Below are 23,533 nucleotides of genomic sequence, written 5' to 3'. Positions count from 1 at the left end.
TTTTCAGACCCTCATTAAGGTTAGATCAAGGTCAAATCGCTAACCAAACACCAACACCCCACAAACCACTGCTAACCCCCCTCCATGGGCTGTCCCCACATGATACTCACACAGTACAATCCCTTCCTACCACATCGCCAACACCGGACCCCTCTCCCCATACTCATGCAAAACGTTTGCCACCTTCAAGCACCATAGATGAGCTCAGTTAGCCCGATGCTCCCAGCCTATTTGTAAAGGTGAGCCTCATTAATTCTCTCTCAGGCATGAGGTATGAAGCACATGCTTTAGAGAATCTTTTTAAGAATGTTCACCATTGAGTCACAAAATCATCCTAATGAACAGAGGGTAGAGTTGTAGCCATAGACTATGCCACATAAATGAGCTGCACTGTCAACCCTAAGTGACTATTTCTTGTTTTAACACAAGTGACTGCGTATCGGTCAATTCAAATGGCTCTCTTATTGCAGCATTACTCCATCGAACCCCAGGCACAACTCCAATTTCATGGAAAAATCCTGCCACTGAAACTACACCGTCCGACCAAAGTAAGCAAAATTATGATCATGGGCGACTTTAATCTAAATGTTGAAAGTCCTGATTTAAAACCTGTGTCAAAAAGTGGGACTGTGCAAGCATTGTTCTTCCAACAGAGTATTAGCTGCAAGACGAGCACAGCTGAACACATGTTCAACTTTATATTCATATCCAAGTAGTGTACAGCAGCATACCTGGTCAGACTATGTCTGCATTTTCACTAGCCTGACTAACCTTTGTTGCACTGCAATAACATCCTCCAAGACATTATAGACACTTTAAAAAATCCCTATAGAATAATTTTAGTCAGTATACAGCAAAGCCAAAACCTTGCCACCTGAAACTTTCGACCCTGCTGTACAACCTCTACCTCAATCTGCTGCTCAAGATATCCTAACTTCTGTTGGATCTTTCAGACCCAAATAAGGCACTAATGAACTCAGAAGGTGAATTGAGTACGTACTTGCTCAAGTGAACCATGTCCACCAGAATCTACAACATTAATGGCACAAATCTAAGAAAATGACAAAACTTTCTTCAACATGCACAGAAAAGGCTACCACAGAAGAGCCAAAAAGTGCTACCTCGCAAAGTATGTTACTGAAACACCCCAAAAAATAAAGATCTGCCACAATCTTGACAACCCCAGTGCTCTGAAAACGTCCCTTCCTAATTTCAACAATACTGCAAAGACGTGCTTGAGGTCTTCAGGCACAAAATCCCAAAAATATTTAACTTTGTATCCAGCACACCAGATCCATCCCCCACCACCTCACCACCGTTACCACTGTCTGCATTCAGCCCCTTTAAACTCCTACAGACTTACAAGAGGCTTAGCCTGGCTGCTAAAATAGTGAAGCGCATAATTTACATTCAGACCCGTGTTTTCGCTGTGTGTCTTAAACAACTCATCACTTGTCTTTTAATGGACAGTAAAATTATGATAAATGACTCCCTTCCATCAGCAGTAATGCCTGACCCTCTGACGTATGCTATCATCACTCCAGTTCTGACAAAAACAAATGCAAGATACTGCCTTTTTGTATGGCCATCTCTCTCCTCCCTTTCCTCCGCAAGGTCCACAAAAAGGAGACGAAGGTACAGCTCCAAAAGTATGTGGACCTAAACTATCCCTTCCAAGATCACTAGTCTGGTATTTTACCCATGAGGGTTACCAGCTGGTCATAACAGAAGTAAGAGAGTAGCTCTCTCTGTCAATAGATGGAGATAAGAAAACAGTCCTTATATTCATTGGTCTGTCTATGACATATAACACTTTCGGTCACAGAATTTTTCAGTTTTGTTGGACACGCTAGGGAAATGGGTTGGAATAATGAGAACCTCTTTCCTGGATCCAGTCTTTCTCTCCAATCAAAAAAGCAGGATTGAAATGCCAAAATGTTCCGAATGTCCACTCATGGTGGCATCCCAGTGGACGCGACCATGGGTGGGCATACAGGCTGGACTGCCCGTTAGCTCTATCACATATTGAAGAGGTGCCCTAGCCGGGTAGCTGCTCAGTTGGCCTACCCCATGACAGGGGTGACTGGGACAACAGACACAGCTTCCTCCGCCCCCCAGGATCTCAAGAGAAACCTCAATTTTATGTCAGCAAGTCCACTTAGCCGAGGCTGGAGGGTTTTGTCAGTAGTGCATAGGATTGGCCCTTCAGGGAGAGAAGTGGATGATCCAGAGAAACAATATTGACCCCCACCAGAGGTGTTCAGACCACTGTGTTGGAGATCAGAGGTTGTGGTCTGTGCAAGCAGCACCCTCTCAACGCCTGCAGTTGACATCAAACAGAGACCTATCATGATATCGACAAGGGGAAAAAGAAGGAGGACTTGCTGAAAGACGTGCTAACACGATCAACTGGGGGCCCAGCCGTGGAAGGTTAACAGTTTCAGCAATCTGTTCCTGCTACGGAGCACCCACAGCATCTAAATGACTGCATTCCAAACACAACGCACGCTCCAAGAGTGTGCCCGCAAAGGGGCAAAAACATAAAAAAAAAGCTGTTCTGCCAACATTCTTCACCAGTAGGGGGCAGACTAAAGAACTTCCTCCACAAATGGCAGGAGATCACTTCAAACAAATGGATCTTAAACATTATACAGTACGGTTACTGCATAGAACTAGTCAAAACGCCTCCAAACAAAAGCCTAAGGAGGAAAGTACATTCCAAAGGGGAAACTACACAGTTACTCCAAGCAGTACAAGTGAAAGAAGCTATAGAACATATACCACACAACAAAAGAAACCGGGGGAATTACTCTACAGACTTCCGAATTCCGAAGATAGCCAGAAAGCTGCATCCTATCTTAGATCTCAGATTCCTCAACAACTTCATGTTGCAAGAAGGGGACTACATGCATACTATAAACTTGGAGGATGCCTATTTGCACATCCCCATGAACAACAAACACACAAAATTAGTAAGATGCATAGTCAACGTCACGCACTACCAATTCAAAGTGCTAGCATTCGATCTAAAGTCAGTACCAAGGGTGTTCACAAAGTGTCTAGTAGCAGTGGCCGCACACTTAAAAAGACAAGGAATCCATGTATACCTATACTTAGACGACTGCTTAGTAAACTCGTACAGAGTCTGTAAACAGCATATACACTCTGTAATAGATACCCTAGCCCAGCTCGGGTTTTCTATACACTGGGAGAAATCTTCCCTAGAGCCAGAACAAGAAAAACTGGGGCAAGAGTAAATGCAGTAGTGGGGAAGGCGTTCCCAAGCGAAAAACGAACAATAGCTCTTCTGAAAGAAACACAGCTATGCCAGAAGGGGCAAGTTCTGACTGTGGGGAAGCTACATGGGATAATGACTTCATGCATTCACTTAGGGCCCGATGTGGGTGGCCACAATACCGGTCGGTAAGGGTGAAATTCGGTAAATTTCACCGTTACCGACCGGTATTTAGGCATTCGTGATGTGGGGAAGGATTCGGTAATAAGGAATCGGTAAATACCTATTCCTTATTACCGATTCCTAATTGGCCTTACATTTAAGGAATCGGCAGTACCGATTCCTTAAATGCAATGTAGAAAGCACATAAAAGAGTGCTTTTGGGCCTTAAGGAATCGATAATTACCACCAACTTCAAGTTGGTGGCAATTACCGAATTCCTTTCAAAAAAGCACTTTCTTGCTTTTTTTATGTGCCATTTGGCACACATCCATGCCCTTAGAGCATGCATGCGTGCCACATGTGCACACATGCACATTTCAGGGGTGCAACAGGGTGACCTTTGGACACCCCGACACCCTTGAAATACCTCCCGGTATTAATACCGAATGTCTTCACTTTCATTCCTATGGGCCTCCAACCCCATAGGAATGAATGGGTAGGTATTCGTTATTACCGAATCTCAATTACCGATTCGGTAATAACGAATATTAAGAATTCAGTATTTCTTACCGAATTCTTACCTACATCTGAAATACCGATTTCTAAATACCGAATCGGTAAAAATCTGTATTTAGAATTTGGTATTTCACTATTACCTACATCGACCCTTAATCTCATTCACCTACACATGAGACCAATCCAAGAATGGCCTCAAACACAATGGTCACAAGCAATGGGGAGGGGGAAGGATCTAGTGGCTGTCACACAAAAAATACAGGAGGAAGTGGCATGGTGGAACAAAAAGAACATATCAGAAGGGAGACCTTTCATGCAACCAATTCCAATAGTGACCATAACGACTGATGCCTCAGAGATAGGATGGGGAGCATCATATCAAAATCTTAAGGTTAAAAACAGTGTTCCTAGCCTTTCAAAAAAAGCTATGCGGAAAGACAATTCTGATACAACCAGACAACACTACCACCATGTTTTACATAAAAAACAAGGAGGAAAGCTTTCAGTGGCACTTTCGACTCTAGCTCAGCAACTCTGGAAATCCCACGAAACATAAACATAATAGCAATTCACCTGCCAGGAAAGGACAATGTAGAAGCGGACAGACTAAGCAGACAAGCTTCGTCATCCCACGAGTGGGAAATGAATTAGTACGAAGTCAACAAGATCTTTCACAAATAGGGAACTCAAGAAGTCGACCTCTTTGCAACACCCCAGAATGCAATAGAATTTTCACACCTCAAACTGCCAGAGAACACAATGGCAGTCCTAAGGGAAGCGAGAAAGCTGACCACTAGGAAGTGTTACACGGCACAATAGAAAAGATACTCTCTATGATGCCTCAAAGAAGGTCTTTCCCAAAAAATCACAAAGGAAAAGACAGTTCTGAAGTACTTAACACATCTTCTGCATAGTAAACTAACCTACACATCACTGAAAGTTCACTTAGCAGAAATTGTAGCATACACAAGGGGCCACACAGGGAAGAGCTTCTTCACTTCTCACGTGGTCAAACGGTTCCTAGAAGAAGCCAAAAGGTTCGCCCCACCAAAGACGGTGCCACCACCCACATGGAATCTAAGAATAGTACTCGCTCAGTTGATGAGAGCACCATTTTATCCACTCGGCAAAGGAGAGGGGTTGGCCTAACGGCTAGGGTGCTCGACCTCGGACCTGGGGATCTGGGTTCGAGTCTCGGTAACGACGCCAAAACCTCATGTGATTCTGGGCAAATCACTTAATCTCCCCGTGCCTAAAAATGAAAGTAACTGGAAACGTAAAAATGTAACGTAACTGGGAAAATATGTAAAGCGCTCTGATACCTGATTCGGTTCGGGTCAAGTTCGCGCTATATAAACTCGGGGGGGAAAAAAAAACAAAAAACACCATAAATGCTCACACTAAAGATAGCCTTTTTGGTAGCAATAACATCACTGCGTAGAGTTAATGAGTTGCAGGCACTAACATTACAGGAACCCTACTTCAAAATACATAATGACAGACTCATCATGACAACAGATCCACACTTCATGCCAAAGGTGGTATGGTATCATGATGCCACATAAACCAATCCATACAGATACCAAGTTACTTCCAGAATCCGAAGACGCAGGCAGAAATGGCATTGCACACTCTTGACGCAAGAAGAGCAGTCATGTATTACATTGAAAAAATAAAAGAACATAGAAAGACAAAACAACTCTTTGTATCTTTTTCAAACAGCTTCTTGGGAAGACCAATAACCAAGAACGCAATTGCAAGATGTATTGCACAAGCCATACAGTTGTGCCACAAACAAGCAGGAGAAACATTACAAAGAGCTCCACTGGCTCACTCAGCAAGAAAGAAAGAGGCAATGATTGCCTTTCTAGCCAATACACCAATTCAAGACATTTGCATGGCAGCAACATGGTCTTCAGTGCACACGCTCACAAATCACAACTCCGTGGACACCCAAATGAATAAAGAAGCACAAGTAGGACAAACTGTCTTGCAACATCTATTCACAAACCAATGCTCATTTTCGACCCAGCCACCACCGAACTATCAAACCATTAGGAAACCTATGCATAGCATGTGAATCCAGAAAAGATTCACGCTGCAAAACGTATAGTTTCATATCTGTTGGTGTACTATTGCAGCTTGAATAATTTTTGGGATTCACTAGTGAACCCACCCTTTCTCCACCAAAGAAGAGGGGACATAGGGAAAGAATAAAGAATCCGAAGATGGCGACCAAAGGTGGGAGCTTGAGGAGGATGCGCATCGACGTCACAAGAAGACACCAAATAGTGGTATGTCGACGCCCACTAAGAGAAAAAGAACATCAAAAAAACGAGAAAAACAACAATTTCGGACTCAGCAACTAGATGGTGGAATATTTTACAGCATGTGAATCCAGAAAATTCTTCAAGCTTCAAAACTACACCGACAGTAAGAAACTGTAAGTTTTTCGCTGGGAGGGCACACTCCGTCAAAATCCTAATGGGTGCGTGCTGCATTCTAAGCCTTCCTGAGGAGGCTAGGGGGCTTACCACGTGGACCCCGCAAGCACAAAGCGAGACATCGCAACCAGTGGAAGAGAGCGCCAGCATTACCCAATGGCCTCTACCCGGACCCCGAAACCATAGCCTTGGAGTGATGGGCTGTCATCGACAGCCTCTCTGGTGACCCAGATAATCAATAATTAAACAAACTAAGACCTGTTCCAGCCCGTAGTTACTATGGGCCTCCTACCATGATGGTTGGGCTGTATTTGGGTTTTTTGGGGAGGGCAGTGGGGATGGATGAGTTCACCACATACCATCGGAGGCGAGCTTCACTTACACCTGCCTGGGAGCAACCCTCAGAACTTACACGCTACCACCGGATAACTAGTAGACTCATTTGTGTATGGTTACTCTCAGTTTATGGTTGGGGTTTATTTTGGTTTTGTACTCATCCATTCTAGGGACCCAGGTGTGCGCAGAGGACCCAGACACTACCTAAATGCTAGTTCCATGTACCAGCCCCGAGGTGCTGTACGCACTACCATCCTATGGAGTACAGCAGAGTTTTAGCCTTACTCTACCCTTGCCCATGATGAATTGAAGATTATTACCCTTTTTGTGAAAGGGCTCAACAGCCCGGTCATACGTAAGGGTTGTTTTTTTATCTAGAGCATGCAGGAGGGGGTGTTTGCCTATTGCAACAGACGCACCTGATCCCAGGTTAGTGTCACTTCCCAGACCAGCATTTCTCCTCCAATCCTACAAAGACAGGTGGAGTTGCCATACTTTTTTTATGCTTCTTTAAGGGGACGATGAGGTGCAATTTTGGAGGGCTGCAAGGGTAACTGTTACTAAATAAAGTACAAATAGGAGACCTAGCCTTCACTCTTCATATATGCCCTTAGTGATAATCAGGAGCAATTTTTAAAGTGTGCCTTAATAGACATTATGGCATCCCCATAATCCTCCAGTACCTTCATATTTGTCAACACCACTAATACCACGCCACCACCATATAAATTCCTCCAGTATGAATACCACAACCACAGAGCCACCACCAGTATCGCAACAAAAATAGCATAGCTCCAACTCTATCACTATCTTCACCATGAATTGCACCACCACCAGCATCCACGGTACCACCAATACCATAACCACCACCGCAATGCCAATCTCACAACCAGTACTAACAGCCCAATAACACCGCCATCAGTGTCACCAGCAATAAATAACACCAAAACCAGCAGACACACCAATATCATTACCAGCACAACAACCAGTGCTAAATTACCACCTCTATCACAATTACCACCAATACCACCACCACAGTGTTAGTTCTACCACTAATAGCACCACCAATACAACCATCACCAATACGATACAACTACTGCCGCCATAATGGCAAAGCATTAGTAACACCAATAGGTCTGGATTTATTGTGCTATCACATGGAAACATAATTTGTGCATGTCTGTGTTTGCATGTATTTTCATATCATTGCCAATGCTTGCTAAGGTTATAGACATTAACGTGCTTCTTTGATATACCCCCCATGTGTTTCAGATCTTCCCTACAATAAAGTGCAGATTAAACATTACATTATTTTCTGTCTTGGAATACTATTAATATAAAAAAAGGATTTCTCTTGGATCACACCTCAAAAATAATATAAGCATCCATACTAAATCATACACAGGTCATTCAAATACCCTTAGTCACCTATCATACCAGGACCCATAAATCAATTATATATATATTTTTCTTTTGCATGTATCAAGAGCACATTTATTAAAAAACTATTTCTATCATATAGGACACAGTTAATAAATCCAATGATTTTTTTAAAGATTACAAAACAACAATTAGACTCACATAACAATTAAGCTTCAATAAAAACGAGAAACAAAACAAGTGACAACTTAAAATCATCATATCCAAGTTAATTCGACTGAATCAATGTTGTTGAAGTCTATAAATTAATTTGTAGTTAGACTTAAAAGTTCCTCGAATCTAACAATAAAAACAGAAGTGTCAACGCATTTCGATGAGCAGTATGTTGCTAAGCCACCTTCTTCAGGACTCTCAATTTTAATGTCTCTCTTAGAAATAACAAAGTACCATATGTGCCTGTGTTAAAACAAAATATATATCACAATTCTGTATTAAACATAACACAAAACAAGGCAATACATTTTACTCTCTTTACTACTTGAACAAATCTAAAAAAAAACATTTGAGATCTAAAACTTATAGGATAAACAATTCCTACATATAGTTTATAAATGTTTCAAGGGCCCTTGCTTACACTGGCAAACCCACTACCACTCATACTCATATAACCCCATCATCCATCACAATTATATTAAGACTACTTGGTACCACTCCTGTCCTGTCAAATGAAGGATGTGGTAACACTGAACGGAACACAACCTCATCACTATCCCTCCCGCATGTGCTACTGCTCTCAAGGAAGTAATCCTCATATTACTTCCACACCATATCGATTTTAAACCATTATTTCTAGATATTGTTTCACAATCTTTTTCAAGGGGCATATAAACCTCCATTTAATCCTGATGCTCTCCTCACGAACCCTCTCAAGTTGGAATACTATCTACCTTAGACTAGAAGTAGAATAGAGTAATTTTAACCCAGCAAATCTTCCACATAACAGTCACACTGCAAGGTATCATACAGTGCCTCACCGTTTTGGGGGTATATTTTAAAATTAGTTGGTTAACCCTATGATGACATACCAGTAGTACCATGTTAACATCATTTATCTCCTTACAATTTTAGTACTAGCATTCTTTCAATTGTTGACATAATGCACCAGGCTGTAGCATGGTCCTTTAATGGGAGTCTGTTTTACTTTCACTTGCTTTTAACACAGAAAGTTACTCTTGGTTTGCTTTAGCCGTGAAGTAGAATCATTTCCAGTCTTGTGTTCTTTTCCACCATTTGTTTGGATAGCAAATAATTTTTGCGGGTGTAAATTCAAGTTTGTCAAAGTATGAGCTCCATCCTAAAAGTGCGAGACTCTTGCACCACTAAATTCTCGGTTCGTCCACCTCATTTGGAGGTGCACAAATGGGCACGTTTCTGGTGGCAGAGGCCCTGTTAAATACACTGTCGGAAACCTTTCTCCAATGTATCATCCACCAGGGACTCCGCGGTTAATGTACATCAGAAGACCCAGCCCTTCCATTTAGGTCAGTACTTTTCTTGTTCATTTGAGGTCTTGCCTAAGATAGATCATGCACTTTATTTTGTGAGACATTTTCTTAGCTTACATTGGGCTTACCATTGGTTGGCCTTATTTTCACTCTCATTTGCTTGCTTTGTATACGACGGCTTGTGTATGCTTTATTTCTCCATCGTGAGTTTGCCCCTCCCCTGGAGCATGAACACGTTTCTTTGTCCTTACACTGCTTGTGTTTTTTTTGTGCTACTTTTTTCTTTTTAATTAAGCACTCTACAAGAGTGTGTGTTTTCCAAGTGTCACTTTGTGCTTCTCTGCCCTCCATCTCCGTGTTGCTCTATCTCACCATGTTCTTCTGTGTTCCCCAGTCTTCATGTTGCTGTGTCTCACTGTGTCTTGCTGTGTGCTTCTCTGCCCCTCCCATGTTTTTTCCATCCCCTGTGTTGCTTACCTGTCTCTGTGTTGCTATGTCTCTCCTTCTGCGCCCTTGTTACTTTGCCTCACCATGTGCTTCACTAGCTCTCCTGTTGTTTCTGTCCCCTCTGTTGCTTCCCCCACCTCCTGCTCGCTAAGTCACCCATTTTGCTTCCCAGCCCACCCATATCCTTTGTTTGCTTCTGTGCCCCTCTTCTGTATTTTTATTTTTTTTAGTTTGCCATTCAAGTTGGATCAGTAGCTAAATCTGATCTTCTAAATTGGTTGCAAATTCTGCATTCTAAAGTATCATATGGGGCTTAGGCACCTGCTACAGAAAGCTTTGTGTGCCCAGTTAATTTGAGGGAATAATAATAATGGTAAGATAAACCTGGTGGTTAACTCGTATTCCTGGAGGTGTTTTTGTCTAGGCCAAGTTTTGAATCCATGTAGCATAGTTGGTTATTGTGTCTCCTGCAAAGCACAACATGTAACATGCAGATTACAGATTTGTATTTTATTTAGATAGGGTAAGTGGGCCACTGCTTTAACACAGAGATCCTTTAGTTACTTGCAGTACATAAATAGTAAGAAAGCACAGTAAGCTATGAAGGACATGTGACTCCTACTCCTTGTAACCCTCACTGTCTTTTGTAACACATCTTGTATATTGATTTAATACTCCTATATGATTTATTATCCGTGTCTAATGTGTTAGTGTGATGTAATGCATTCTGACACCCTTCATTGGTATGAACTGCACTATCACAGAACTAAAACAAAATAGTAGTATTTAGATTGTTATTTGTGTAAATACTGGGGCAGACCAATACATCTGACATTTTTACAATGCATGCATACCTCTTGTATAGAGGGAATGAACAAAGCCAAAACCATGCCTATCTTAAGAACTTGTGAAGTAATAAGCTGTGTGCCTTTGATTCCCCTCCATTGTATTTGTATTTAGGTGTGAGGCTCCAGATAGCAGCCAGCCAGGATACTCCAACAAAAGGATGCCTAATGGCCTCTTAACGTCAGCCTTTGTTTAGAGCCCAGTTGGAATTTAAAATAACCAAGTCATCTCCCACCTGCGCGTTGCTGTTCAGAACAAAGGCAGACAATGGGCAGACGCTGCTGAATGTGTCCCAGTCTCGGAATATTACACCACGACGAGCTCAGCATATTTCAGTGGGGCCCAACTTCTTGGCAGGATGGACGCTGTCCACCCTGTAAAACTACTGGGTGGACACTGTCTACTCGCATATACCCCCGACTTGCGCCCTGCTATCCATGCAGTGCCAGATGAGCAGTTTTACCTGAAGCGAACAGTAGCCCGCTGCATATGGGCCTCTTCCATGTCTGAATGAGCAAAATTAAGAGAGTTATGGAAGTCCCTATGCTAGTAAGTGAGCAAACCCAGCAAGATGACACACCCCATTCCAATCTACGCTAAATGTTGTACTAATCTAGTTCCTAGAAGCTAAAGTGTTGATATTCATCCACTTGCACTTCATGGTACTGGAAATGTAGCCTTAACCTTTGCCTCTGTACCCATTCAGCATTTCACTAACGTAGAACTATTGAATTCAGTGCATTTAGGACTTAAAAGGAGCAGTGATCCTGAGCTAGTGTAGCAAGTATTTGCAATGCAATAGGTCTCGCATTTGCGACAATTTAAGCTATTAGTATTGTAATTGACAATGCCTTTTATTTGTGTTTTAAAAAATCAAAACATAAATTAAAGACATTGCCAAGGCAAATGGTTGTTCTTAAGAAGTTTCTGGGCCTGTTTTATGGTAGGTGAGCTGGTTTTACTGTTGATTTCTCTGATATTACCACAAACATTGCCTGCAGCAAACAGAAATGCATGCAGTATTCCAAATTTGCAAAGTACCCACACAGGATGCCTTTACAAGTTCAAAGTTTACCTGATTTGCAAATGTGGGACAGTTTTATAGCTATCTGATTTGCTAATGAGTGTCACTTTTATTTTGGTGCCTCTGCCTATTATATCTCCCAGTCTGACCCTGGTGGAGGATTCCCCTGAAGGAGGCCAGAACGGCTGTGTTACTTCAGGCAGAGTGACACAGCAGGGATGTCCACATTGGGGACCAGCAGATCATGCTGTTTCCAGACTATATACAACAGGTTCAAAAACTCAATGATTGCAGGGCACAGCTCACTGCCGCCAAAGATTGCTGTTTGCCAGAGTGGCTCCTGCACTCCACTCACCCAATCTCCTACATTCGGCAATAGATAGTTATCCTGCAGCCCCAGCACGACTGATTTCAATGATGGAGACTGCAGGGATACCAAAGTGATTTTTTTCAGTGTCTTGCCCGAGAGACAACCGAAATTGTGGGGGACAGTCCGAAACACGATTCAAGGCCGTGTCCCCCGGTGCCATGATGACCCAGAGGGTGCTTCATGGTAGCGGCGACTGGAGCTTATGACTGAGCCTGCAGGCACAGTGCTGCAGCTATGTTCCCTGTGAGGGGCAGAAACAGGAGTGGACACTGCTGAGGGGAACAAGGGGCCAGTGCTGCTAGGCCAACGGCGCTACTGAGCAGCAGGGCTCAGAGCAGCATGAGCAGCCGCAACCCAGAGATAGTGATGACTCTGGAATGGTTGCCCGCTCTTGTCTGGCGCTGGAAGGACCTCTGCCCACCAGTGTTGTACCTCGAAAGCAGCCCACTTGAGGAGTAGTAAGGGGGCCAACATCTGTAGTAGTTTTGGGCTGCCCACAGCACCCACACGGGGCCTGACACAGCAGCGGGCGTGCCGGCCTTGCCTCATGAGAGTTCCCGATCCGAGCACAGACCAGCAGGGGAGGACACTCTCACACACTGATGTCATCTGGCAGCCATATCGTGCGGCAGCCTGAGTCTCCCACAACAGTCCAACGAACGGCCCAGAACTGTGGGATCCACGGTGAGTGACTGGGGGCCCTAATGCAATGCTTGGAGGAATCTCTTCCAGTTTGCCCATGACTCTTGGTGCAACCTCACATGCTTGGATGCAGCTGGCTCTTCTCCTTTATTATTTGGCGGACCCTGGTGAAATTGAGGAGAGCATTGATGCCCTGCAGTTCACCATGTGGTAGGGCCCGTCACACACACATAGTACTCATGGCGAAATGCTCAGACCGGTTGCCTGGCCTTAGCATCTGCACTTTTTTTGGTGGGAGGCAATCCTCCCCCTCCCAACCTCTCCCCACTATTGAGATTAAAGTACAACACACTGTTTGCAACAAGAGAGAAAACCAGAAAAACACACGCCATGTCGTCCTGGCTTGCACACATCGTCCTGCCTGCAGTCGAAAAAAGAAAATCGTGCGTACAGACTAATGAACACATGCCCTGTAACAACAGAAGTAAAGTGGCCAGTAGCCACGGGAGGTTACAAATGAAGAAAGGGTGGTACTAAGGTGGAACTAACAAACCAATTACTGAATCAGCAGCCTACGTTTACGAAGGACACAGACAGAAGCCAATGGCAAATAGTGGCGAAGAATGGGCTGGGCTTCTCTTCCATACTCCACTACAGCAGATCGCCAGAGCAGCGCATGCGCACTGACTCAGGCTTGACCTAAAACTCAGGTGGTGAATATACTTGAGCTTGTTTTCATTCCACCAGATAATAGGGAATGAGTGTATATAGGTCCACTCCTGTTTGATGTACAGTTACAACATGTTCCTCGCTGATGGCAATGACAGATATCAAAATGCGATATGGATTTAAAAATAGGTGAACATTCTGCTTACTGATGTAATTCCCTGATTTTGCACACTTGTAATAACAGGGTGCCAGAAAACATTTGAATCCTGTCGCGAATGTTATTTGGGTTAGGACATATTATGCACACATTACCTCCATGTATTAAAATGACTAGTTGGCTGATTCTTTGCAGAGCTACTTGTTAGAAGTTATGAATGCATGATGACGCCTCTGACAATAAAAGGTAGAACACATCAGGGAGTTCACACGAATTAAGCATTTCTTTGGTAATTTAAAAACCAATTCATGTGATTTTGGTCCATGCTCTCAGTGAATATCGAACGTATGAAATATATGATAGACACGAGAAGCATTGAAAAGCTGTTCAGGGGCAATGTAACGCTGCTGCATTAAATGTTCCAGCAGACAAACGGACTCACGGAACAGCATTTTCTTTTACAATGAAGAAGATATTCGTATAACCAGTTTTGGGTCTTCTGTTTTTGCTATTTTACACGAGACTTCAGTAAAGTGGGAAACCACCAAATCTCCAAGAAGCACGCCCTGCGATGCAGCCTACCCGTAACAAAAACTTTGGAAACCCACGAAATGTGCAAAACAGATTAGACACGTTTCAAAATTATTCTTTGATTGCTTATTGTTACATACACGTGGTGCTGTCAGTGCTGTGAACAGAATGTAAGGAGAGGCGACAAACGGCCACAGTGTTGTGAACCTGTATTAGACGCTCAAAATATTATGTATTTGCTTTTTAAGGCAAAACAGGCCAAAGAAACCGAATATGCCTTTTTTTTATTTACTAGAATTATTTCCGCAGAAGGTTTATATTACTGGCAATGTTTTTCCAAGCTTTTTATTTCACTGGCATGCCTCTGCTGGTTAGGACAGAAACTGTGGGATGTATCTAACTTTGAGACCACAGGTTCTCCTCCCAGAGATCCCTCTTCCTGCCAACTCGATGGTTACACTTCAGTCTGAGAAGAGGCTATGTAAATTCCTCAGTCGCTTTGCCTTGCTTTAATGTGTACAAAATAATGATGATAATAATGAAATAAATAAGTGCAGAGGCCTAAGATTTTTCTTACGAGCCTGTACTGCCGAATACCCAGCCTTGATTCCACCCTTAACTGTATTTCCAACACCCTATACTTCCTGTCTCATTCTCTCACACATGCAGATTATTTTTCCTCTCTCCTCCCTTAGACTCGCTTTCCTGTCTTTCTCTTCTTTTGCCTTTCTTGTTGATGCTCTGGTTCAAAGTCTAACAATGAAAAATGAGTTCCAGGGTTCAAAAATGCGGCTAGTACCCACCCCTCCTCACACTATGCCCTGTTATGAGTTATAAAATCGTTCAGAGTTTAATACCCATGCATATCTATTCTTCTGTTCTTGGTGAAGTGCGTGTCACAAGCAGCCAGAAATGTTACCACATGACAGAGTGCTGCGCTGATGGGAGGATTTGCTCAGTGAGTTAACGTTTGCCACTGAGAGATTCATTGATCAGCAGATGTAGAATTTGAATTTTCCGAAGTCTATAAAATTGAGCACCGTTAAATTGGTTATTGCAGCATCTGTTTATTACATAAAATGGGCACTGCAGGAGTGTGGTATGAAGCACTACACCACTAACAAACAAGTTAATTTTATTCATCTGATTAAATCAATTCGATCCAATCGGTTAGGTTAAAACCTGTGTTTGCATAAAGACAATGGCATGGCCTACCCCCTCTTTTCACTCAAAAATAAATATTGAACTTTCTGTTATAGAAACTTTTGACTCGAGTTTCTGCCTGTGCGTCAGCCTGGGGCCAGCCTGTTGAAAATATATATATTATTCTTGCATTTTCTGGTGTTGTCAGCATACATATACTGAAAATATTGGGGATCCAATAATGTGAGAGTGGGCCAAGTATACATTGAAGAAGATTGACCAAACGAGCCATCCTTGTAGTAATCTTCATGTGATGGTGGATGGTTTTTCATGAAATTGCTGATCCTTGCATGATGAATGCTTTTTGTGAGGAATGACAAACAAATCGAGTGAACTTCCTTCGATATAAGTGCTCTGTTAGATGATTGAAAAGTAGATTGTGGTTGGTTGTACTGAAAAAAAGTTTATAGAACTAATAAGAGTACTGTGCAATCCTTCTTCCTATTCCTTGAAGAAAAAAAATCTTAATTTGTGCTCAGTAGGGTTGCATTTAAAATCAGTGTTGAAATCCAGATTGCAAGTCATGGATGAGCCTGTGTTTCCCGGGTCACCTTGGTGAGCCTATCCATTAAGTTATCAGGGTTCCTTATTTTCAGGCCAATGTAACAATATCAAATTTAGATTCGTAGCCGTCATTGGCATTGTTGTTTTCCACCAAAATGTTCCAAGTGGTATTATAGAAGATGAGAGCTAAACTAGCTTTGCCAGTGGTGTAACCTGGAATCTCAAGGTGGAAAATTCCTTATTGGTGATAGCTGCCCAGTTTCAATTTTATTTTGCATATCTCCACTATTACCATGCTCCGTGTTAGCTGATTCCATTGATCAGCTGTACTGTGGATTATGAGTTATGGAGTGTCACAACCAAATGGCCATCCTCAATATTCTACGATTCTGTCAGTCTTTCTTACTAATGGTGATTTTTCACTTACCTCATGCTTTCCTCCCTTAATATCTAAAAACAATACTGCATCCTGTTCCCCTTCTCCCTCCACCTGCCTCTTCCATCCATCTCTTTCATATAATCCTTTTGCAGAAATAAATGCCTGTGCCTCACAGACATTCTCCACATCCCTCTCTAACACCACCCACAACCCATCAATAAAAATTAATCCGCACCCCCACAGAAACCTGTGTCTGCCAGCCTACCACCCTCACAATATCTCGGAAAGGTTGCTCAGGTGAACAAGCAGCTCTTTGTATGCTTATCACTCTGCTTTTTAGGTCTAACCATAGCAAAATGTATGTTATTCCTTAACATTTCCATAATTGTTTATCCAGGCAAGACAGGCCAGAGAACTACCATAACATTTTAAATATTTGTAATGTTAATTCTGGAAGAACTTCTTTGCTTGGATTCAGTTTCACCACACTAACAAGGGCATGACACATTGACATTGTAGGTAATTTGGGCATACCCATCACCTGTTTAATTAGGATGTTTGCCATGTGAACTATGGGATAAGAAAACTGAAACACAGCTCCTTTTCTGTGTTGTGTTGTGCGGAGTTTGTTAAAACTCATCAGAATTAATGTAATGTTGTGCTTGTTAACCAATTGTACTATGAAACCAGTAGTAAATAATTATATTTTATACATGTTATCTTCTGACCTAAAACTGTCTGTTTTACTTTTTGCACGCTCTGCGCATTTCATTATTATTTATGCAAATGAGAAAAAGTAGGCCTGAAAATCAGAATTGGTGCTTGCCTCGCTATGTTAAAATAAAACCTTAGACAAAATATTGTGGTCTACAGCAAGAATGACAAGATTATTTTGGAAGTGAACATCATTGAACTGTGTATTTTCTTTTGCATGTCTTTTGATGTAGATGATACCATTCACGAGTCCGCTGAGCCGTCCCGTGGTGAGAACTCCGCGCAGACAGCGAAGATACCCAGTCGACTATTGACGTCCTTCCTGTTCTTTCTGGCGACGTGTTTGACGTTATAGCACAGTGTCCTGCTTTAACCTTTCACAGGAAAACATCAGGATCTTGGAACATCACAGATCCCCCTAAATGCTTAGCCCAAGAAGGGGACTTTTTATTGTTTTTTTTTGCCGATGTCAAACTGTCTTATTTTTTTCTCCTGTATTTTCAGTCCAAACAGACCATGAATTTTGGAGGAAAATGTAGTTCAACCGCCAGCCTTTTCCCCAAAACGTTTTATGATCCTCCAAGAATGAAAGAACTCCAAATGCACATGCCAAATTCTGATATTGACACTAGTGATTCTTATTTCCCCGTGCAGTCTCCTTTAAGAAATCACATCTTTTCACTCACTGTGTTGTCTGTATGTGGACATGGAACTAGAGTGGCACATGCAACTGTCCATGGAGGATGAGGAGACTGAATGGGAACACAGAAGGGATTGGCTCCCCTCACTAATATTTATGCCTTCTCATTCAGTACTACCAGGTGATCACACGAGGCATTGTGTTGCCATACCACAACTGAAGACATTTGGAAAGAGAAATATTGTAACACAGTTTCCTGTAGGATTGTCTGTAAGAGAAGCCCCGCTTCCCAAAGGAGGAGTCTTGCTCAATATTTAACTGCCTTTCCGCATCCGTCCTTTCAGCGAACTTGACAACACAACTGGTGCTCCAAGGGCAAAGTGGCTCTGTCTTAATTACAGTAAATGAAAGTTTGGTTCACAATGTCACCAAAACAACACGCATGTCCAGGAAAGAGATAAACGGGTGGTGGTAGTGAGATCAATGGATATGTGGGTGAAGTAAGGATGTACGTGTATGTTCAAGAGGGGCTGACCACACAAGGTATGTTGATGTAAGAGCAGATCTCCATCTTTTCTCTCATGTTGTTGAAACTCAGACACATTTTGTGAATTAAGTGACCTTCTTCAAATATTGGTTGGTGTAGCAGGTAGCTGTGGCCATCTACCCTGGTGTGGGTGGGTTGTTTGAGGAAGGATATTCAAGCCAGGGATTTGTTGTTGAAATCATAGGTGTAGGCCAAATGTATCATTTTAAATTCTGCAACTTCTTGGAACTAACATTATGTGGGTGACACTAAGAAAGCCTGCTTTGAGGGTACCTAGCAATGTGACTGCAATATTCAAAGTTTTTGTCATTTTGAAGGAACACGTCGTTTTTTTCTGTTGTTTTCTACTTTTTCAACATATAAAGTGTAGAGAGCATTTTTATTTGAAGGATTAAAAGTAGGTGGGCTCCCAAAGACTAAATAAAATATTTTTTTAAAGTTATCAATAAGAAATAGGAAAATTAATTGAAATAATTTATGCTGACAGAATATGTATGACTGACCGATATATGCGTTGGAGCCATATGGTATATCCTAGTAAACTCTGAATCAAGAGGTATAAATTGAGTAATAGAGTTAGAGGAAAGACCATCAAAGAAGCAGTGAGTGGCCTACAGTACAGTATAGTGCACACTTGATAACTGACCATCCCTTGAGGCCTTTGGGAGTTTGCTAAATTTGGCTGCCTTGACCTAACAAGGACCACAGCATGGCTTTTTTTTCAAATAAAAGCCCTTATGTAAGGCACCTGCAGTCGTTTGCAATGTGAATTTTATTTCACCGCAATAAGAATTGTTTCAGGTCCAGTTTTTAGAAGTAATGTGCAATGAATGTTTGATGTTTACATGCATATAGCTTGTCTTGTACCCTGATATGTCTTTGTCCGGGCTTTTGTCGGATCCAAGTCAGGCAGCACTAAGAACCACAGAAAGATAAAGAGGGCCTGATTTCACGAGTGTTTTATTTCCTGAGTAAGCATGTCTTATTACTGCAAGTTTAGGAATAATAGACACCTAAGACTGGCAGTAAGAAAACGCTTTGAGAAGCACTGTCATTGTTGCTTCTTATAGTGAAGTGGATGGTAGTGGGGCCTGAGTGGCACTGATTGGGTGGAAACGACCCTCTCAGATGACCTTGTTAGGCAAGTCACAATGACTTCAATAAACATGCTGGTTTTATATTTACCATCAACTATTGGCAACTACTAGATGTAACAAATCACCAAGAAAGATGGTATTGGACCTTTGCACATGCTTCAAAAACATTGCAGCTTCCCTGGTTCCCTATGGGGCATGCTTGATGCTCTGTGGCCGAGGGTGGGTTCTAAGTTTGCACATGTGAAAGTCTGCCCTTTACTAAAGTGATAATATTGTGCCATGGTTCGTGGCTGCCATTAATGAAGCAGGTGCCATGGAAATGGTGCCCATGTGGGAGGTACCTTTTGTACCCGCGTTATGGTCTTTTTTTTCCTATCCAGCCTGCGGGTCCATTTTCCTTGCTTGCATTAGTGCCCACGGCACAGTTGCTACGCCACTCCATTGTGCCTTTCTGCTTGTGGGCATCTTAACATACACCAGACATGCTTAGACATGCTTAGTAACAGAAATGACGCACTCTCTGTTGTCCTCTCATAACTCCTGTTTCCCTGTTCGTACTTCACAAGTGGGTGTTTCCCCAGACTTGGCACTAGTGAGGTACTGCTCTGCTGGGGGGAAATCTATACCCAAGAGTAGCATTTCGTGGCTGGTCAGTGGTTGAAAGGGGTCCCACAAGTCGATGATGGATCCGCTGACCAGAAACGTTAGCATTCGTTGCAAGGCTATCGTTTCACATTTACACGATAAGGAAGTACCTTAACGGAGTCAAAACACACTTTGCATCGACATTGTTGTTCAACCGCTCTCCAGAGGCCCCAGCCAGAGTGAAATCTGACCTCTGTTTCACCACACTGTCACTGCTCATATTGTGGGTTTGAGCCGGCTCATTAAGGCCTGTAAATATACAGCATCACTGCATCTTTTCAGCTGTCTCAAAAGATGTTTCTTTGGATTCGTGCTGGCATTCCGGATATTCCCTCTTGTATAACGTAAGCGTGAGAAGCAGTCTGTCAGAGGCCGGCTTGAAATTTTTAGTTAGTTAAGTTTCTGAAATTCTCGACTCTGAAGGATGCCAGGGCAAGCTGGAAAGTGCTCTTTGCACCCCGAGTCTGAGGAGCTTTGTTCTGTCACAGCAGACGCTCCAACTCCCCTCATGCTTTTCCCAGCCCAGACAGCCCACCCCGTGACCCGCACTTCCTGGTTGTGAAGGGCTTTGCAACCGAGCGCACGGAAATAAGAATCTCTCTGTTTAGTGGATACTGTGTATCCTTTACTAGACAAGGTAACAATTCGTGTTTGTTTAGAATATTGTTTTGTACTGTACCTTCTTGGATGGCGAAGGAAAAAGACAAAAGTTCAAACAAAAAAAAAAATGCTTTGTTCTTTCGATTCTGTATTATTAGCAACTTCTGTTGTATATAGTGTTTGATAATAAAGTATTAATTTGATTCTTATGACTTTGTAAGAGAATAAAATAAACTTTCAAGACATTGAAGTTAAATAAGAATAAAAACTGCACCGATTCTAAGACGGAGCGTTGAAGCATCAAACCTGGTCACGGCTGGGAACTGGAGTACAAGTCGCCGCGACACCGCAGCGCTACAGAACTCATCTGTGAAACACGTTCACCCGTTCTCACGAGATCATCATGTCAGGACCGGAAACATAGTGGCGCGTGACGATTAAATGTTCTATCCTTCAATGTTGATGGACTCGACGGCGGAGCCCTGTGTTTTTTCAGCATGTTGGTTCTAAGAAAAGGCATAGGGGATGTATCACCTATTGATGTGTGTACTTTTATTTCGTCTTAGTTTAGATTCTTTTGTATTTCTTTCCTTTCCAAGGAGCGTTTTCTCCCAAAGGGCGCAGAGGGGGTTTGCCGATGTCCTGTATAGCATGTGCATGGACATGATACAAAACCAAAAACGAACAGAGGGGAAGGAATGTTTGTAAGTCATTGGGGGGATTGTTTTTGGGTCCAATGTGGAGTTCTGGTTTCCTATTTTCTGTGTTAATACTCCATCAGGATAGGGAAGGTGTATTGTATCTGTTGATTTGAAAGAAAAGTGTGTTTTATGTTGCTCCGGGGCAAACACACTTGTGCCACTTTCAGAAACAGGGTCTGCTCTTTCCCTCCATTAATTCAATGCACATTGTTGATCACTATGTATTGGTGCACTACCCCACCCACCCATTCTCTAATTGTATCACAATGTTTCCACTTCTCTCTATACCATTCTTCCATTCTTTTCTCTCTTTTTTTTAAATTTTTTTTTTTGAATGAACAGGATGACATCACAGTGCATTCCACCCTCAGTTTTTCTGAGCTGTCTTGGTGCCATTGCCTTTACAGTTTACTAGATCCTGCCTTGTTTAAGGTCACCCTTGAGTCTGCAAAGTCCGCTTTCCTTGTTCACTCTTGACATCCCATTGAAGTCACTTGTGCGTGCATCTGGGTATGAAAGTCCAGCTCAGTGTGGTCCTGTGCTTGTACTGCCCCGCTTTGCTGTTTCTTTGCACTTATTGAGTGCTGTTTTGAAATGCCTACATTATATAAACTTAAAACAAAATGTAAAAAAAAATCATAAGAACTGTATTTGTATATACACGTGTCCGTACAACTATACTTAAATAAAAAAAGCTAAAGATTGTCATCATTTTAATAAGTTCTGTAGTTCTTTTTTTCTCTGTTGATGTATTTGTTTACAGAGGTTTGAAACCAATGCATATATCAAGGACCCCCTGCTATAACTCTAGACCTCCTAGGGCAGGGCAATAACAATTTGAGTACAAACACCCTAGGCAGTCCAAATACTTCAATCAATGGCTATTTATAATATAGGTAACATATTTAAGTGGGAACTCAGTGCACACAATACCTATATTAAAATCATATATACATTTTATTTATGTATTTATTTTATTTATTCAGAGTGTTATATAGCGCGAACAAGATCTTTACAGATATCAGAGCGCTTCACAGAAAACATGGGGAGAGGACAGCAGGAGGGTGACGCAACATAATATTGGGTACAGTATAACATTCAATAGCGTGATCGGATAACAGTCATGTGCTGATAAAATATCAATAAACAATCAGGTAAACGATAGTATAAGACGATGCAGGGTCTTTGATCCAACTACAATAAAGTACAAAAGATATATCGCAAGTAGTACAAATGATGCAACATGATTTTAATGAATAGTGCAAAAATACATTATACAACAGATAAAGATAATAAAAATGAATATGAAACATTGTATGGTGAAGCAAACATGATTACATATAGACAGAAAAGGTGGTGGCAGTGACAACACACGTTTCGAAGCTAAAAAGCGCCTTCATCAGGAGGGCCACATTTTTTTCTTTCGATATAATCAAGAATTCACTGGTTCAGTGTCGAGAGTAGATACAGAAATTAAAATGACATTTTAACTGAATGATGGGACAAATACCACTAAATCCGGGGTGCTGGGGATTTAAAATGGTTATCACTCAGTAAAGTGATGAATATAGCTTCCAAATATTGAGAAAGGGAAATAGAAGTTGAGCCCCAGTATCGGCTCTCTAGATACTCCAAGCCCAATCGTGGTAGGAAGGAGTGAGTTAGCCTCCCGCCGCGTGTTATTCTTCTGGATAAGAGGCAGGCGTTTAATTGCACCGGATAAGAGGCAGGCCGATCTTAAAGTCGGCAGGACGCGACAAGAAAACTGTCCGGATACGTAACCAGAGGTTTGTTTCTTGCTTTTGATATCTCCCTTGCAATGATCATCCTTTGGTGATACCATTTGAACCCTACTTCAGAGACGTAAATGAGGGTACCTCCATTGCAACAATTCTTTAATATGTGTTCTCTATCAAACATTTATTCACTGGGTATTCAAGCACTTTCTACCACAGATGTCCCACATGATTTTATTCTCATTACCATCAAAATGTTCCATTATCTGGAAATTGTCTGACTTCTTTCATATGCCGATTCATAAATCTTTTCTAGTGAATCCAGTAAAATCTTAGATTACTTTATTTTAGTTTGTGTCAATTCAATAATGTTGTATGTTCTATTAACCAACCACCACCACTGCTTTCTGATGACCTCTGGTAAAAGAACTATTACTTTAGTACCTAATCATTATTAACGCCGGTGGAATGCACTCACAGATAGTAACTGACCAGGCGTAAAG

At 42.0% G+C, this 23,533-nt stretch overlaps 1 protein-coding gene across 6 annotated transcripts in view; it reads left to right on the top strand.

Moving 5' to 3' along the window:
• The window catches only part of EFNA5 (ephrin A5), a 442,811-nt gene extending 420,806 nt beyond the window's left edge, over nt 1-22,005 (top strand). For all 6 annotated transcript variants that reach the window (XM_078675456.1, XM_078675462.1, XM_078675459.1 and 3 more), the window contains one exon: nt 17,298-22,005. In XM_078675456.1, coding sequence (XP_078531582.1) covers nt 17,298-17,419 — 122 coding nt within the window. In that variant the 3' untranslated portion in view covers nt 17,420-22,005. The remainder of the gene's footprint in view (nt 1-17,297) is intronic.
• The last annotated feature ends 1,528 nt before the right edge of the window (nt 22,006-23,533 follow it).

This window comes from Lissotriton helveticus, chromosome 2_1 (assembly GCF_964261635.1).
Source record: "Lissotriton helveticus chromosome 2_1, aLisHel1.1, whole genome shotgun sequence".
Classification (NCBI taxonomy): domain Eukaryota; kingdom Metazoa; phylum Chordata; class Amphibia; order Caudata; family Salamandridae; genus Lissotriton; species Lissotriton helveticus.
Note: the sequence above shows the minus strand (reverse complement) of the source record. Positions and strands in the feature narration are given on the sequence as shown.